The sequence below is a fragment of the Carassius auratus genome, unplaced genomic scaffold, assembly GCF_003368295.1.
Source record: "Carassius auratus strain Wakin unplaced genomic scaffold, ASM336829v1 scaf_tig00214826, whole genome shotgun sequence".
Lineage (NCBI taxonomy): Eukaryota > Metazoa > Chordata > Actinopteri > Cypriniformes > Cyprinidae > Carassius > Carassius auratus.
Window position 1 is genome coordinate 325,483 of NW_020527818.1, and position 20,120 is coordinate 345,602.

General features: G+C 38.0%; 1 protein-coding gene across 2 annotated transcripts in view; it reads right to left on the reverse strand.

Annotated features, from left to right (window-relative positions):
• LOC113092993 (zinc finger protein 704-like) overlaps window positions 1–20,120 on the reverse strand; it is a 54,403-nt gene that overhangs the window by 10,309 nt on the left and 23,974 nt on the right. For both annotated transcript variants that reach the window (XM_026258807.1, XM_026258806.1), the window contains exons 3-4: window positions 7,810–7,910; window positions 1,953–2,188 (exon numbers count right to left, since the gene is read on the reverse strand). In XM_026258807.1, coding sequence (XP_026114592.1) covers window positions 1,953–2,188; window positions 7,810–7,910 — 337 coding nt within the window. The remainder of the gene's footprint in view (window positions 1–1,952; window positions 2,189–7,809; window positions 7,911–20,120) is intronic.

Sequence of the window (20,120 nt, forward strand, 5' to 3'; positions counted from 1 at the left end):
AGGACATATAGGTATGCAGAGAGGCCTCTGGTGAGCTGAAATAATAGAGGAGGTAGTCAGCGCTGTTGCCTAAGACAAGCACCAGCAGTATGGGACACATCCATCTGTCTCTGCCAAGAAATGAGTCCAAACCATATTAAACATTATGTAATGCACACAAGTGAGAAACAAACTAATATGCAATCTAATTATTAGAATTCGTTCTTTAACGTTTCGACTCAATATCTAGCTGTGTAGAGGATGTCTAATGGAGTTTATCTGAATAATCTGAAACCATGGGTCAAATATGAATCCCTATGGATTATTTTTACATTAAACAGATAAAAAGATCTGTTTAGTAAGATATAAGTGTTTTTTTATTTGATCCCGATCTTTTAAGAGATCTTTTTTTTTTTTTAAAGAAAATATTATCAATGCAGTAGTCATCCTTCAGGTTTTAATAAAAGTCCAAATGGCAAGGCATTTTGGAAGGTTTCACAGCAGAACTCATAATATAGTATAATTATGCTTCAATACGGTTAAAATTACATACATTACATTACATTCTCTAGTAAACGTGTTTTGTTTGAGTGTTGAAGTTGAAAACACGGGGTTGTGAAATCTTTTGTTTTTCAGTGAATCTACTGTTCTAGCTGGATCAACTTCCAGTTATGTGTTATGATGTAATTCCTGTGACTTGAGTGATGATACCTTGCATATTTGCAAAATTGTTTACAAACTTTGTATGTTCATGACAGCGATTGAAAGACTGGATATAACTTTGCACAGAAAAGGTCAGTAAGCTATTTATTTTAACAGTATTAACAAGTCTAAAGATCTTTGCACACTGAGTCCGAAATTTTCATCTGAAATTTTTGCAAGTTGAAAAATAAATACGACCTCACGCTGTGTCAATCATGTTTACACACTTGCTCCAAAACTATCGCCTGTCATGAAAACATTTGAATCAGGTTCGATTTTCTGTGTTTTCGAAACGGTAGCATGCATTTTGATAGGAAAGGATACAGAATACGTAAAAACACTAAAAACGCATGACTCGTTGTGCAAAGACCTTAAGTCTTGATGTAAACATTTATTCCCGAGCAATGACAACCACAGGTTACCACAGTAAGTGGCTTGATATAAATGTGATTTTTGTATCTACACCTCTGTTGAAAGAGAGATTTCCTTAATAAACGTTTAAAAAAATCTTGACAATCCAAAAAAAAAAAAAAAATGTCTGTGCTAAATAACATCCACAGATGCTGTGAATACAGCTTAAGTTGTCCTGAGGCCAGAAGATTGCTCTTAAATGTCTGATTGCACTTAAGGAAAATGTGTCTGTCCTGTTTCTGCCTTAGTCTTTTCTCTGTCCAATATCTGGAATTGCAAAATCAGAATTGAGAAATATAAAAAAAAATTATAATGAAAAAAACATCTGAGTAAACATATTTCACTTTTCCCCTTTCTTCAGGGAGAGGCGTGTATTCACGACAGGATCCAAGTATACAATATTGTGCAATTGGGAATTGCTTGAAAAGCGAGTGTTACAGCATTTGTAGCGCTTTGAAAGGATAAGCCAGAGTGGATCTATAACGGAAATCCCCCCATACACACACACACACACACACATCCTCCGCCTCTCCCAAAACAAGGTGAACGAGCAGAACGGCTAAAGGCTTCCTGACACAGAAACCATATTCACATTCTGGAGTCACTCCACACTACAAAAAAAAACAAAAGTAATAGAAGAAAAGACACTGAAAGAGAGAGCGCAAACATGCCATCACTTTCTGTGGTGCGAGGGTGAGCAGACTCATTGGGCCAGAGCCAAGCTGATGTGTTTATTAGAGCGCTTTTGAAGGCAAAGACGGGGAAATTCATTGAACAGTCAAGCCACTTTTGGGCTCAAATATTAACCAGCAGATCTGTCTTCTCTCTGTTCTCTCATTTGCCACGACCTGACCCCCTACCTTTCTTTTTCGGGGGATGGGGTCCTCGAACAGGAAGTGTGTACTCTCGGTTTCCTCAATGTTGTCATCACTCTGGGAGGAAAGCAGGAAGCTCTTGCCGGGATCATTGGAGAGGGGCGGGGACGGAGTAGAGGGCACTGATTGGTCGCTGGCGTCCCAGCTCCAGTTCCCACTGGTAGAGCTGCTGTAGCTGGCAGACAGGCTCTCCTTCCAGCCCTTACCAGCCAAATCTGCACCTAAAGACAGAACACAGTGCTTTAAAGCAGGAAATGACCTTTGACACTTTCACAGGCCAGTCAGGCTATTTGATGGAGTACTTTTACTTATCCCAGAGCCCAGCACACTGCAAGCATGAAGTGGAAGTCCACAGCAAACACCGATTCAGAAAAAAAAGAACATACAAATACGAAGACGTAAAAAAATTTAAATAAAATAAATAAAGAAAACAGAAAAAAGACAAAAAAACTAACAAAGACAAATCAAAAGACAAAAAGCTAACCAAAAAAACAAAAACAAACAGAACATAAAGAGCAAAACAAATCAAAACCAAAAGAAAAAAACTAAAAACTAAACAAAACCAATGGCATAAAACAAAGTACAAGTACTTAAACCAGAACCAAGAAGAAAAAACTGACCATGAAAACAAAAAAATTACAATTAAAAAATAAAAGACTTGGTGTGAGAAGTACTGATTTGTTTGTGCATATTTTACACTTGTTTATTGCACGGCGCTCTGGAATACTTGCTCAGGAGCATCATTCTACAGTGTGTTATTTCTCAATAACCACCACTGGCGTTAGAAACACCAAATAACACACCGCTCATCCGGGTATTTGAGGCTGGTGTTTCTCTCCTGGCTCATTCAAACACAGCTGCTGCAGTTATTGACTGTAAAATGAAACCGTCGTCTAGACTCAAAGCCATTTGTTAGGAACTGTTTTCCTTTTTGTCTACAGAGCTAATTAAATATTTCAACTCAAATCAATATTGGTGTCTAATTATTTACTTATGTGGCTGGCAAGTTGCCGTGGAATAAGCGGGATAATAAACATTCAGCCAGTTGCAATCGCAAGATAAACCCCTTCAGGGTGATACAAGATCCTGATCACTCTTTCAGGGTTTATTCTGCGATAACAACCACTTGGCTGTACATTATCCCTTACATACTGTTCAGTCACACACACAAACAGTCCTTATGGCACGCAACACTAGGTGAAGATAAAGTAACACAGCAGCACTCAAACCTGAACCGCCATTGTATTATTTCCTTGATGCGTGATAGAAATTTGTTTCACACCTTGTTTTGTTGCCAGTGGCATTTTTACTCAAATAAATGTTTTATAAATAGCAAAACATGCACTAGTGTGCACTCTAATAGATGCAGAAAATTAACAACTTATGTAACAGCTTCACTTGAATGTTTAAATTAGATTCATTAGATGCATTATAAATATAATAGTTGAAATCTACACAAATGGACTGTTTCCAAACATGCAAATTAACAAAAAGAAGAAGAAAAAACTGCACTAAATGATTCACATCACTACAAATCATGGTAACACAAGTTTCATTTTCACTACTATCATGAACTAACGATGACTAACATTTTGCATAGCATTTATTAAACTAGATTAATGTTAATTTATAAATACACTATATTTCATTGTTTCTTCATGCTGTTCACAATACATACATTAATGTTAACCACTCAATGCTTAAAAATGAATTAATAAATGTAGAAATTAACATGAACCTAGAATAATAAATGATTGACTGATTGAGCCATAAAAAATGAACCATATTGTAGTGTTGTAAAAATCTCAGTATTTAAGAAAAAGCTTAATGTTTCATTGGTGAAGGATTGGAATTTCAACTAACAATAATATTTGGCTTTTTTTCTCCAATTACAGCCATATTATTATATAATTATATAATTAAAAAGTCGATCTTAAAACAACCTTTTGTACAATTTAAATGCTTAGATACAACAACTGATTGAGTGATTAATTAGTATTAAAAAAATATATTTTGGTGCATTATGTTCAATAACATATCAGCAGCCATAACTCTACTTCTAAAATAATTACAAAACAAAACCATAAAGATTGTAAACACAAATCTGAAGATATACCATAAGGCAATGTAACCTTGAGCTATGCAGCAGAAAAGGACACTGTTCAGCAACAAACTTGACTAAATCTCAAGGCTATATGAGACCCTTAAGCAACAATATAGACTGTGGTGACCTTACATGACCCCAAACAGGCAAATTCACCTCCATTTCATGACACTTGACCTCTTAGGATTATGGTCTGGGTTCTTCCAGCATGTGCACACTTGCCGTTTAGCAGATGCTTTTCATTCAAAGTGACTTACAGTAAACTAATTACAGGAACACACTCCCTGGAGTGGCATGATTTAGAGGTTAAGTGCTCGGCTCAGTGCCACAATAGCGTCAGGAAAGACTTGTAATCTAAGTAGCCCAACATTTTCTGCCTCAATCCCATCTCTTTTACCTGGTTTACACAAAACATACTAATATGCTTCTAATATCCAAATCCGTTAAAGGATTTTTAGGCTGCATTAATTATGTAAACCGGAACTGGGAACACCCGATGTACTTGCTACATCATTAGATGAATGGCATCTACGCTAATATTAGTCCTCTACAGCCCTGAAAGACAGCGGAGACCAGGACAACTAGAGCCCCAGATACAGATCCCCTGTAAAGACCTTGTCTCAGAGGACCACCAGGACAAGACCACAGGAAACAGATGATTCTTCTGCACAATCTGACTTTGCTGCAGCCTGGAATTGAACTACTGGTTTCGTCTGGTCAGAGGAGAACTGGCCCCCCGACTGAGCCTGGTTTCTCCCAAGGTTTTTTTCTCCACTCTGTCACCGATGGAGTTTCGGTTCCTTGCCACTGTCGCCTCTGGCTTGCTTAGTTGGGGTCACTTCATCTACAGCGATATCGTTGACTTGATTGTAAATAAATGCACAGACACTATTTAAACTGAACAGAGATGACATAACTGAATTCAATGATGAACTGCCTTTAACTGTCAATCTGCATTATTGACACACTGTTTTGCTAATGAATGTTGTTCAGTGCTTTGACGCAATGTATTTTGTTTAAAGAACTATATAAATAAAGGTGATGACTTGACTTGACTCAATCTTACACAAGGACTGCCGCACCAGTTAGATTTTTGTGTTTTAGTGTTTTATTGTGGTAAAATCTATTTCAGATAAAACCAAACTCTGGTTGGTCGCTTTACAAGTCCGTCAGACAGTCTCTTCCTGTCTAAGTGGGTGGTTCTTGGCGAGAATAAGCTGCAATGAAGACCAGACTTCATAACCGTTTTGTTTACTACCTCATAGTAGTTAACAAAACTACTGAGCTACCAGCAGCCCACATTAATTCCTTTGTATTTTCTATTGGGGAGGAAAGAGACTGTTCTCTGTTATTTGTGCAGCCACATTGATACTGCACAATAAGTCTTTAATTTCCCAGAAGGGCAATGTGTTTGCATTAAAGATATTAAAAAATGACAATGCACAAATGAAAAACACATCAAATCCAATCCCAAGGCCAATGTCCTTGATTAAACAGTAATGGAGACTGGGGAAAGCTGTGCCACTTTTACTAAAGTTGTCCTCTAGGCGAGAGTAATGAGGTATAATATTATTTCAGGATGTCTGCTATCAACTGAAAGCATCTATACCGAAGGGACATTGAAATACGGCCGAGAAAAAGTTTACTAATGCCCTGTCGTTTCAGCAATTTATCTTGCTAAACTCCACATTTCAGAATATTCTAATGTAGTTCATCTATTTTCAACCTTTTCTAACAGTATTTGCAGTAGTCTTTATTTCCAGCATATGAAGGCGAATCACTATTAGCTGATTTTTTCAGAGATTTTTTTTCCCTCCGTCTCTTATAGACAGTGGTTTATGAATTTTATTTAAACTGGAGTCTGTACGGTTTATAAAGAAATTGCTTATGCTCACCAAGGCTTCATTTCATTGGTAAAATACAGCAAAAGCAGTAATACTGTGAAATATTATTACAATTTAAAAAGCTTTCTATCTGAATGTATTTTAAAATTGATTCCTTTGATCAACATAATAATAAATAAATCTGTCATGCACAATTCATCATTGACGTAAATTTGGCCAACTAAACAGCACAAGTTAAAATCCAAGAAGGTCGGCTAAGATCACGATCACACAGCTGATGATTTGAGTGACTCAATAACTGATGGAACAAATGAGAGGGAAATCCTCCATGCAAGACTTCAGAGGGTCCATTAAAACCCTGTTCCCTCCAACACACAGATGTAAAGGGCTGTGTTGGGACAGCAGTTGTTTCGTGACAGCTTTAGAAAACTCTCACTTTTCATTTTGTTCTAGAATCTCTGAAAAGGTCAGAACGGACGCAATACATGAACGCTTTCACCACATTTCATTTCACAGTAAAAGTCCTGCTCTTTAAAAAGAGACAATCTTCGGTTTCACTTCTTAAGGAAGAGTTCTGCTCAACGAATCAGTTGATCCAGTTCACCAAAACCAATTTGATTTGAATCTCGAGTTTGACTCGTGACAGACAAGGGTCAATGATGACAGAATCATTTCCATTTGTGGGTAAACTATTCCTTTAAGGACAAAGTCTGTGTCTGATTCTGTCTAATAATACTTCAGTGAGAGAGTTGTCTATTGTCATTTCTTCTGAAACTCTGTGAACATACTTTTGGTTTTGGAAGCCGTGAGCTGAAGGAAGGACAGTCACTGCACTTGAAACCCATCCAAATGTAAAACTGGGGTTCCTTTCATGCTAAAAGAGACGTAAAATAGAAAACAGAATTTTTACTTGCTCTTTTGAAATAAGAGTCTGATGACCATGTCGACATTGGCTAATATTTATACAAAGCTTTACTGTATGTCTACACAGACGATTCTGTGAAACAAATCTGAAAGAAACTGCTCAGAAATCATGGTGACTAAGACGTCACAGCCATGAGCTCATTAACAACAAATGACCACCCATATATAAATATCAATGATTATTCAGCTAGTCTAAAGAACTGTACTGGTATGCTGAAATGAGCTGATCATTTAGGTCATTTACATCTAGAAGTGTACAGTAGAAAAAAACAGCCTGTTTAATTGTACAGGAAGAAATGGGAAAAAATAATAATAATTTGTAACTTATTTATGACCATTTTTGGTGCAGTGAAACCTTTACTACAATTAATAAATTACAATTAAATTAAAACTTATAATTGTTTTTTAGATACATTGTTTTTCTAGGATACTTTGATGAATAGTAAGTTCAAAAGAACATCATTTATTTGAAACAGAAATCTTTTGTAACATTATAAATGTCTTTACTGTCACTTTTGATCAATTTAATGCATCCTTGCCGAATTAATTTCTTACAAAAAAATAATAATATTAATAATTGACTGATCTTTAGGTGGTAGCGTAAGCCAACCACTTGACTCCGTAGTCTAACCATTGTTGCCCTATCAAACAAAACATCTGTTTGAGCATCTCTACCAACAACATTGGTTCAACCAATGGCGTGAGTCGGGGGCGGGACTATGTGTTTGAAATGGAACAGACTGGGCTCCAAAAAAACATTATTTTGGCAACTCTGTTTGGCGGGACAGAAATCACACACTTCATTAAAGCCATTTTCTATATAAAACAAATAAAATGGAGAAAGAGGGAGTCCTTTCGGGGCACTTATGGAGTTTTAGAGATTGTTTGACAATTCGTCATTCAACCTGAGTACTCTGGGATCTATCAGGCGTTAGCACGGCAGCACAGGAGAAGTAGAGCGACGTTTAACCTGAGGCACTGGAGGAAGGGTTGAGCACCAACGGGCTGGTGGACAGTATGGTCAGGACGGTGGCGGCCATCACCTCTTTATCAGCAAGACCAGAAGGCCTCCTGTTCAAAAGAGAGAGAGAGAGAAATGAGGTTCACCAATCACTGAGAATCATCTTAAGACGTGGATCAACTAAAACCAATTATGTCAAGCAGAGGCAGATGTTAAGCGCACTCTCACATCAACATAAAACAGCACACATCTGTTAGGTGGGCCGCCCGGGCCTTTCTCTCTTTCTCTCTCAGCCCGAGCGCCTGTTTTCTCTGTTCGGCAGGCCGAGTCCCGCAGTAAACACTTCTCTCGGCTGTATAGCAGCTCCCTACTGAGCTGAACACATCATGGGTAATGGAAAATTCCAGCGCTGTAATAAACACTAGCACTCGGCCTCTGGTGTATGCCCACACAGCACAGCTCCATTATCAACTGTATTTATTCAGCGTGTGTGTGGGAGACAGTTTACTCGTGTTTGTAAATCAACACCAGGGTTTATTGTGCGGCTGAATGAAAGGCTCTGTTAACTGTTTAGGGTCTTTCTCACAGGTGAGGTTCAGCTTCGAGCTGAGTATTTATACTGCACGTACATGACTGATGGCTGTTATATTGGACTGCAGTGAAAGAGGGGGAAAAGGGAGGGATTGTGGGAGATCAGAGAGAGAGTGTTAGCAGACATTACATTTAAATATTTATGCAAATTAGAACTGTTTAAATAAGATTACTGTACATGGTACAGATGCGAATGCGAAAGTGGCAAGTTGATTAAACAAACACTAAAACACAATATTAAACAAATGTGATGTTATAAATTCGTCTCTTGTCAAATGGAAATTATTTTGCTTCCAGTCCAAAGGGATTATCTCCAAAAGTGTCATTTTAATTTGTTTATTTGTAAATTTGCATATAATTTAATGTGGCACACTAAAACATGTCATGATAAGTTTAATACTTACTGGGATCAGTAGGGAACCATGTTGTTACTGTTAAATAAAAGTGTAAATTAAGATGGCACTGCATATGGCTGCCGTGGCAAAGTCCCTTTAAGGCAAGGTATTTCACTCGGCGGCCATCTTTAAAATGCCTCTGTGGCACGTAAGTGCAGCTCCTATCTATTTGAATGGGAAATTCTCCAAAACTGTTCACCAAGCTTACCATTAAATTTCATATTCGAAATCACCAATAAAATCTGATAACAACGGTCTCTTAAATGTTGTTTCTTATGCTTCAATAACGTTAAAAAAAGCGTATTTTTTTCAGACTACATCAGACAGTGTGCATGCGCAATCTCAGAATGCTGACTGTTTCAATAGCAACTGGGATTTTTTAATGGCAGCTGCAGTGACACGGATACTTTGCTGATTAATGATTGGCTCTTTTATTCAGAAGGCGGGGCTTCCTTCGATAGAGCGGTCATATTGAGCGTTAAAGAGTATCAAGACTGGTGCTGGCCCACCTGAAGGACATCACTGGACCCTTGCTGGACTCCTTGCAGTTTACAGAGAAACAGGTCTGTGGACGATACAGTCAACATGAGACTGGATTATATCCTACAGCATATGGACAGACCAGGGACCTGCTCATTGACCTAAGCTCGGCCTTCAACACCATCATCCCAGACCTCCTCCTGTCCAAATGAACTCCGCTCTCTGTGTCCACCTCCATCTGTCAGTTAATCACCAGTTTCCTGACAGACAGGAAGCAGCTAGTGAGACTGGGGAAACTCACAACTAGGACCCTCACCATCAGGCCCAGGGATGCCCCTCAGGGGTGTGTGCTCTCCCCACTGCTCTTTTCCCTCTACACCAACAACTGCACCTCTAAAGACCCCTCTGTCAAGCTCCTGAAGATTGCAGATGACACCACACTTATCGGCCTCATAAAGGAAGGTGACGAGTCTGCTTTCAGGAAGGGGGTTAAAGTGCTGGCTGTATGGTGCAGTTATAACAACCTGGAGCTCAACACACTCAAAACAGTGGAGATGATCGTGGACTTCAGGAGAAACCCTACTTCTCTCCCTCCACTCACCATCATGAACAGCACTGTGACTGCAGTGGAGTCATTCAGATTCCTGGATACCACCATCTCTCAGGACCTGAAGTGGGACATTCACATTGACTCCATTGTCAAAAAGGCCCAGCAGAGGCTGTACTTCGCCAGCTGTGGAGGTTCAACCTGCCACAGGAGCTGCTGAAACAGCTCTACTCTGAAGCAAAAAAAATCCTCATACGTGTAAACATATAGGGCAAAAAAGTGCTTTCTGATTCTGATTTTTGATTTATTTATTTTTTTACTTATATCAAAACTATTTATAGTTTATAGTTATAGTAAATATTTGATGAAAGAAACTGTAAATAAAATAGGAAACTAACTGAAATAAATTGAAATACTAAAATTTCATTACTGATCATTTTAGTATCTCAAAACTCACTTTGGGCAATTTTATGCCTTTTTAAAAAATGTGTTTAATGTTGACAGCCCTCGTGCCAATTAATTTCCAATGTATGGTAATGTGTAGCGTGACTATTCTGCTAAACATCTTATTTCTTTTCTTTTTTTTTCACGAAAAATAAGTCATACAGATTTGGCATGACATGAGGGTGAAAGACGGTAATTTTCAAAATTTTTTGGCGATGAACTACTCATTAAAAATAGCTACCTTTTCAATATTTGTAATTATGTAATGTTTGAGCCAGAATCGTGGGTAATAGAGGCGTTCTGGAAATAAGATTCTTTCCCCATCTGATCCTCTTCACCTTGAACACAGCAGCACTGATCTAAGCACAGAAACCGACACAATGCTGAGCTGTGTCTCTGTTATATAATCAAAAAAGTCCCACTCACACTCCCTCATAATTTCATGAAATATGCGTACACACGCCGGATCCCACCCCCCCCACTCACCCACCCCCGCCTGCTTTGGGATCCCAACCAGAGCAAACTGGTTTGGAGTCGCTGTGAAAGCCAAGCCCAGAGACTTGGCAGGGCTGTCAAACTTTTTTCCTTTATCTGGGTCAACTTCCAAAAATCTTTCTATCGCTGAGAAAAAAAAATAAAGAAGAAAAAAAAAGCAAGCAGTGGATTAGAAGCAGACAGACTAAGGAACATAAATAAAATATGAAGTTCTGCCTTGTTTTAGAGAGAAGAGAAAGGAATGACAGAGACGGATCTACGCAAAGAGAAAACCACACAATTTTGGAAAAGAAGAGAGGAGAGGTGAAACTGTCTGCTTCAAGAGGCAAAGAAAATGACACATTATAGATGATAGTACTATGTTGGTTTTATTAAAGACTGTGTGTGTGTGGATCTGTGTGTGTAGGCGCTGGTTTCAAATATAATTTGCTACATATATATTCTTATGCAATGCCAAAAATACCAGCATAATCCACCTCCAGTGTGTGCTTTGATCAAGACTGTCGGAAACAGCAAACTTCAAACACACACCTACATATTCACACTGAATGTATGCACAACACACACACACACACACACACACACTTAGCTGTCTAAATTGGAACAAGACTAGACAGACTGTTTTTCATATGGAATTAATTATAATTACTACATATTTACATGATACAGATGTTAAAAAAGCTAAAATAACGAACAGCATTCATTTGAATCAGAAATCCTTTATAACCTTATAAATGCCTTTACTGTCACTTTTGATTCATTTAATGCACTCTTATTGAATAAAATCCCACATTGATCTGATCTGCCGCTTAAAATATTGACGTAAAATATGCATGCGTTTGGTCAATTTTAATTATTATTATTTAATTCAACTATTTTGTAATTTTAGCTCCCAAAAATAAATCCACACAGTGCTGTGGAAAAGATTGCGAGCTGGGGGATATCAGAGAGATCCCAGCACCAGCACTGTTTTCTCTGACCGTTTCCCTCCCACTCTGTTTCTCTCACACTCACACAGCGCCTGCTTTCCTGCCTTCCCGCTTCTCCACGCTTTTCCCGAAAAAGCTCTTTATCACATTCAGCTGTATGATTCATGCGTTACCATATTCACACAAACACGCCGAGAGGGGCTTAGTAAATCTGTGCATGTGTGTGTGAGATAAATGAGACTTACTGGAATCTGAATTCCAGCATTAAAGTCAAATTTAAGTGTGCGTGTAATGCTACACCAGTTACTGTGGTGAATTAACCCACATCCTCTAATCACTCTGCTCGACAGCATCTGCAGGCCTGTGCAACACAGTGTCCAGAACAAGAACATGATCGAGCGGTCTACACTTGCTGATTATAATGGGATTGATCTAGTTCTGTGGCATTACGACACTCATTTGCAGATTCTGTGTAAATGCAAGTGGATTTTCAGTGGACTGTAACTGTAAAAACCAGCCTAGACCCAGTGAATTAAGCGCCGATCTGGCCGCCGGGCTCATTCGTACTCCCGTCGTAAATAAACGTACAAATCCACAGTTACATTACTCCAATCTGAGTCCCACAACTCAAAGATTATGACCGAAGAGCATCTCCATTTGGGTTTTTCTCTGGGTTAGCCCCTAGGTTACATAAGCTGAGAATAAGCAGCTGTGGTTTGTGTTGTGTTACAGTTATGTGCCATTATTACGAGGCTGTGATGACAGTTTTGTGGTGGCTTGTTGGAAAGAGATTTTTTTAGCAGATTCTGGAGAAAGGTGGTCTGGAAACACAACTGAAGATTTCTGTTTGATCCAGAATCAAAACCACCCAAAAGAAACAGTTTTACTAATATATGTCAGTCAAGTTTCTTACACTTACTATGACTTTAGGGCACTTCATAACATTTACTCACTCACCCTCATGTTGAACCCTCATGTCTGTGGAATAACAACAACAAAAAACATGCATTTCTGAAGAATATCCTAACTGTCCTTTTCATTATAATGAAAGTGAATGAGAACTGGAGCTTTCAAGCTTCAAAACAGAGGCAAATGCATCATAAAAGTATCGTAAAAATGGTTCAAACAACTGCATTTCAAAGCTTTTTGAAGACATATGATAGCTTTGTGCGTGGAAGAGACTGAAATTGAGGCTTAACAGCACCAGTCTTCATTCACTTCCATTATGAAGAAAGCGACCAGGATATTCTTCCAAAATTCACCTCTAAGTGTTCTATGGAAGAAAATGAGAAAATGAGAGAGAGTAAATGACAACTAACAACAAATGATGAATTCTGCACACTGCTAGATTGCAAATATCAATATGTTTCGGTTGACAGGCATTGTTCACAAAAAAAAAAAAAAAAAAAAACAGAAATCAAACACCCCAAATTTAAAATCTAAAAGAGCCAATGAGGACACCATTACAATCAATAATAATAACCAATGACATACCAGGACAAGAAAGTGACAACCTAAAAAATAAGTAATAAGTTTGTCCTTTAAGACAAACTAGTATGCATTATGCAAATTTCCACACTGGGCATTAAAATGGCTATTCAGCTGTTATTTTATTTATTTGTATTATTTATTCACCATGACATATGAAAACCTAAAAGAAAGTAAAAAAGTGAATCTGCAGACCGACTCTTAACGGTCAGATTATCAGTGACTCCATCATGTGACTTCATCAGGTTCGGATGAAGCCTATTCAGAGGACCTCATGGAGAACTGTGTGTGGTCACACAGGTCAGTCTGAGAGGACAGGCATATAGAAAACACTATAGTTGTGTATAAGCTGCTATGTCTGAATATCTCTAAATGTGTGAGATTGTGTTTGTGTGTGTGGGATAGAGCAGGCAGTGAGAAGCACAGCTATAACTCCCACACCTCCGAGCTTCAGTCTCCACCCTGCTGGCCAGCTCTCCCTGTGTGTGTGTTTTCTCCTCCCCTCGAACCAGGGCCTGGCTGCACATGTTCACTGATAGAAGAGCAAGTAAACAGAATGATAGCACTCCAGAGAGCAGCTCCATTACTGATGAACAGCTGCTATTGGCTGGAGTGAAGCCAGCGGAGAGAGAGAGAGGAAGAGAGAGAGAGAGAGAGAGAGGGAGAGGGAGAGAGAGAGGAAGAGAGAGAGAGAGAGAGAGAGGGAGAGAGAGAGAGGGAGAGAGAGAGAGAGAGAGAGAGAGAGAGAGAGAGAGAGAGAGAGAGAGAGAGAGAGAGAGAGACCCACACTAGATCTCTAAAAGATAATCATTTCACTTATATTAATAAATCGGACTAAATTTGAATTAACATGAACAGTTTTACAATTTATAAAGTAAATATGCAAAGCAGGCAACAAAAGGTGGTTGTTTTGTAATGATCAAATAGTGTAATATTTAATAAATTCAGTAAAATATTTGACTATGTAATTTTTTCTTGCGATACAAAGCTGAATTCTGCAGGGGCCTTGCTCCAAACCAGCTCAACTGAGTAGCATGACAGAAGAGCGAAACCATTCAAAGAAAAAATGAAAGAAATATGCAGAATAAGTCTTCTTTTTTTTAATCAACTTTTTATTATTTTTAACATATAACAAATAGCCTCATAACATCCATTCAGAATAAAACGCAAGAACAACAGACATATAATCGATTTACATATTCCAATGAGAGAAAGAATATATATATATATATTCTTTTATATAATCCTGTATTTTAGAAGAAAAAAAAACCCTGCCAAAAATCCGTTGTACTAGGTTTGTCCTTATTAATTTGTGCTGCAGATTGAGTCTTCTGTGTTTGTGGTTGGACAGTTAACAGATAATATTTATATGAGAGAACTGTCATACTTTCTCTGAGTGTCTGTTTACAGGACTGTGTGGATGTGGGTCACCTCACTATTTATAACCAACCTGTGTTGGAGTGTGTAAATAACGTGAACGGGGTCACCCCACATGATAGACACACACACACACACACACACACACACACACACACACACATACACACACACACGTTTACAGCTGATCCCTGTCCTCAATTTGCTCAAGAGAGAGTTTTGACTCCGGAAGTATTTGAAACACATACATTGGGAAATAAAACTTTGTTCTCTGTGACTGAAAATGTAATATTCACTTCCAACCATACAAAACGTTTGGGGTTGATATGATTTTTTTAATGTTTTTTTTTTTTTTGAAAGAAGGGTAATGTTTATGTTCACAAAGGCTGCGTTTATTATTTATTTACTATATAGTAAAAAGTAATTAAGACAAATATTAGTACAATCAACTATTTTCTATCTGAATATATTTTAAGCAGTAATTTATTCCTGTGATCAAAGCTGTATTTTCAGCATCATTCCTCCACTCTTCAGAGTCACATGATCTTCAGAAATCATTGTGATGTACAGATTTGCAGCTCAAGAAACATTATTTTTATCAAGGCTGAATATTTCTGTGGAAGCCGCGATACATTTTCTTCTGGACTCTTCAAATGCATAAAGTTTAAAAGACCAGCATTGATTTGAAATAGAAATATTTATATAGCATTATAAATGTCTTTACTGTCACTGTTTATCAATTTAATGCAAACTAAAAAATGCGAAAGCGAAGCATTTTCACCAGTGGTCAGACTTTTGGAGCCTTACGGCTGTCATTGCAGTGCCTCGTCGGTTTGGTTTGTCTCTGTTTGGTTCAGTGTGTTTTTCAGGAAGCAGATATGTCACGCTGCTTGGCAGACATCCAGACACAGGAAAGCTATCTGGCCTGCAGAAAGTGCACAATAAGCACTGAACGTTGTATGCTAAAGTTAGCACCACACACACACACACACTCATCTCCTTGTGTGACCCAGAAGTGCAGTTTTCTTCACAGTGTTGTCCTGACTGTTGACTCAGGACCCTTATATAACACTATTTACTTAAAAATACTTTTGACTTGTCCATCAGCTTGTAAATAAAAACTAAGCTCACATTTACAACAAATGTGATCTCTTATCTCTTCTCTTATCTCTTGGAAGCCTAGCAGGAAAGTAGGATGTAAGCTGTTAATGTAACAGAAGTAGCAGAAGATGTTTCCCTTTCATTCAGTTTTATGACACGGCATAGTGAAATTGATTATCGAAAAGAAAAAGAAAAAAAATATGTAGGCTGGGATTTGGTTCATCCATCAGTTGTTGATTGGATGGAGGCAGCAAGTGACGGGGTTTAGGAAGACTAAGTGATTAGAGAAGTCCAGAATAAGTCCAAGAAATACTGTAAGATACGGGGCATCTGAAATCATGTACTGTCTGAGTAGGTACTACAAGTGAGTTCGAATTTACGACCGTTAGAAAAGTGTGTTCTGAATATTGATAGTATGAATGATGTCCTACAGCCGCCATGTTGTTACTGTCACATGACCTACAAGCATCAGTTGCATTGCCTCATTCATAAATCCTCTCCCGTGGCCTCATGGGATAGTAAAGTCCATCGAATGCGCTTCAGAATCCGGGCGGAAGAACTAGATCATCCGGGTACTTTTCTCCTACAGTTTTCCGAATACTAAGAATTCCGAATACTATACTCGCCTCACATACTAAAAAGAAGGGAAGTAAGCAACTCTAAAGGGATTTAAGACTCAAAAAAAAAAAAAAAAACAATCTTTGGAATTAATAACAATAAATAAATAAATAATTCCAGCATTTTTTTGTTTTTACTTTTATTTTTATTTAAATTAAATTAATGCATTTAACAGACGCTTTTATCCAAAGCGACTTACAGTGCATTCAGGCTATCAATTTTTACATATCATGTGTTGTGTTCCCGGGGAATCGAACCCAAAACCTTGCACTTAACAGCGCAGTGCTCTACCAATTGAGCTACAGGAACACATTTAAGAGATAACCCTCCAACAACAAAAAAAACATAACTCTAGAATGATTCATTCTTTCCAAATAAAGCTATTTAAAGTAATCTGTTGCAGAAATATAAAATATCAAAATATTTATATCTGTGAATCTATATCTATGTAAATATCTATCTATCTATCTATCTATCTATCTATCTATCTATCTATCTATCTATCTATCTATCTATCTATCTATCTATCTATCTATCTATATATACAATATCGTACAACCCTGATCATCTAGATGCATGTTTTGAGCATTTATTTGTTGGGGTCACATTTTAACGAACTGAAGGATGCTTTGACATTACTGCTTTTGGTAATCAACAGCACACCACAGATGCCATCCACCATATTCACTTGTAAATAACTCATAATATTCCTCCGATAAACACTGCTCCAGGCACGTCCGCTGTTATCAGCAATACTTCGGAGCTGCTGTGAGAAGAGTCCCACAGCCTGACCTCAGATCAAACTAATCATGAGAAAATAACAGCATGCATGATGGGACCAGTCATTTGAGCTAGTTATTAAAGTAGCGTGCCAGGGTACATCCACATGCCCTTTCCTCTACATTTTTGCGTGTTTATTTGTGCAAGTTTTCCCAAAGGTTTTCTGCATGTCGATCAGCCATCCAACCAGAGAAGCTCTTTGAATATAGTGTGTGTGGGAAGCGTGTTTGCTTCACGCGTGTGACCTTGGCAGAGTTAGAAAGCGTTCGGCATCCCTCCCTCTAGCTGGCCAGGATTTTCTTTTATTCTTTTCTTGTGCACATGTTTAGATTTGAAACGTTTGCAGTTCCACGTGAGCAGGGAGTGTTTCATACATGATCTCTGTCTCTCTCTGACATGTGTTTTCATTTGTCTCCCTTCCCCGTGACCCCCTCATTTTCACTCCATCCCTCACTTTGGCCCGAGAGCGGAGGGGCGCTACACCTCCCCCATCCCCTCTTGCTCAGTGCTGATGGACGCGTAGTCGTGGATGAATGTTATGAAGATCCACTTGAACACAATAAGATGTTGCAGGACTTATGGGTAAACCTGAGATGTACTATGCATTCACTCTTGTCATCAACGTGTGTAACTTCGTCATGTTTTCTAAGAGCTGTCAATTTAACAATATGCCAATTTTTTCTTTTTAGAGAAATACGTTTATTAAGCAAGGATGCATTAAATTGATCAAAAGTGACAGTAAAGACATTTGTTACAAAGTATTTCTATTTGAAATGATGTCTGAAGGATCATGTGACACTGAAGAATGCAGTAAAAATTCAGCTTCAATCACAGGAATAAATTACATTTAAAATGTATTTAATTATAAATCAGTTTAGTTCGTTTAAATGTAAGTAATATTTTGCAATATTTCTGTATTTTTGACCAGTTGAATGCAGCCTTTGTGAGCAACAAGTGAATTTAGGCATCACAAGATTATATGGTACAGAATATAAAAAAGGCTATTCATTTGACTGACTGATTGATTATTTTGGCAAATATTGAAATTAACAGTGTTACAAAATTATTAGTGATTTCAAGATTAAGTGATTTAATTAAAAAATAAATATGAACATAGCCTATATGATGAGCACTCATATATTCATATATGAATACATGAAGACTGGCCACTATATAACCAATATCAACCAATACTACAGTTAAAATAAAACGAAATATCACTAATGGTCAATATAATGGGATATAGTGCAGGGATATAGTTTCCAGCTGAACGACTTAACGACTTTGAGCGTGTCTTTCAGCTCTTCCACTTGTCGTTGGCTCCTGTGTGATGTATATCAGCACCAGAGCATGCTGCTATCTCTCTTTTCCATCTGTATTTCCATCTGTCTTTCTCTCTCTGTGCATTTCTCTAATTATAGCCACCTCCACCCCCTCCCAGCACACCCAGTTAGTCTCCGCCTGTTCTCCACCAATGTTATGTAATGCCCCGCTCCACTCCAGATCCACACACACACACACACACACACACACACACACTGGTAGGTGGGACAGTGTCCATGTTTACCAGAGGATAACAGCAATAGAAATGATAGATGACTAGACTTTAATAGCACACAACACTGTGATTTATAAAAGCCCTTCTTATGCAAGTTACTGTGTGTCTGACAAACTGCACGGCCTTTAAACCAGAGCTCAGAGCCAAACGCTCTCTCTCTCTCTCTCTCTCGCAAAACACTTATGTAACTTACTTCATAATAATGTAATACTATATAATAATAAAAACTGCTCTCTTGCATATTTCACTATAATTTTCCCAAACAAAAAGCTGGTTTAAAAGCAACAGTGTCTGCCAATATCTGTTCAAATTTGATTTCTTAAAAATAAATATGTATATATGTATATATAACCATTCAAGTTTGGCATCAGTATGTTTTTTTATGCTCGTGCACCAATGCTGCACTTATTTGAACAGTAATATTTTAAACTATTTAATTTTTTATTAGTTTTCTATTTGATTTTATTGTAAAATGTAATTAATTCCTGTGATTCAAAGCTGAATTTTCAGCATCATTACTGCAGTCTTCAGTGTCACATGATCCTTCAGAAATCAATCTAATGTACTGATTTGCGGCTCCGAAAACATTTTTATTATGATCATATGTAATGTAGAGCCATTTCGACAGTGATACACCACCAAGCAACACCCTGAGTAACTGTCTAAAACTACTAAAAACACATTTGCAACTGCATAGTTACATCCTGACAACTTTGAACATTTGAAAAATCTAGTTTGTGCATTGTAAATTCAGTGAAGTATCTGATATTTGTTTGAAAATAAGCCTGTCAAGCCGAGAGACCAAACAGCTGACCGACTGAACACCAGGCTAGCAGAGAGTTAAACCAACAAAGAGCAGCAAACCAGATCAGTTTTCAGTAGAAAACAACACACAAAAAGATAGATCAAGACAAAGAATTTGGCACCCGCATGACAAAACACCACTTCCTGTCACATCCAAATTTAGTTTGATGAGTCTAAATGGAAACATCCTCACACACTTAAACTTGAGAGGCCTCTGAACTATGCCATCAAAAAAGTGGTAAAACATTCATGGAGTGTGACAACTAAACTGTTAAATATGCCAAAAGAAGACCATTTTTAATCAGCAGGCTGAGCACAATGAGGCAGAGGAGTCACTGTCATTTGAGAAGCAAACCAAACAAAATGGAGGCTATCGAGTTTCTGTAAAAGTTTGAGAGCAGTCCATTGAGGGCCGATTAAAGGAGTGTTTGGGTGAACACGGTACATAGAAACATTTTCCATTCGATTCTGAATATCAAAGGAACAGCCCTTTGTAACGCACACTACAGGGCAAAACAAGCCTCATTTAATACCTCAGAGAGGAGACACGCTTACCCTAACATACCTTACCTGACAACTCTGATGACGTCCAGAGCCTGGGGGTTTAATCACACACACAAACACACACTGAGATCATTACATGTCCCAGTTCATCTGACTGAAGTATTATGCAGTACACAAGACTTCACAGCTCGGTGACCTTAAACACAGTT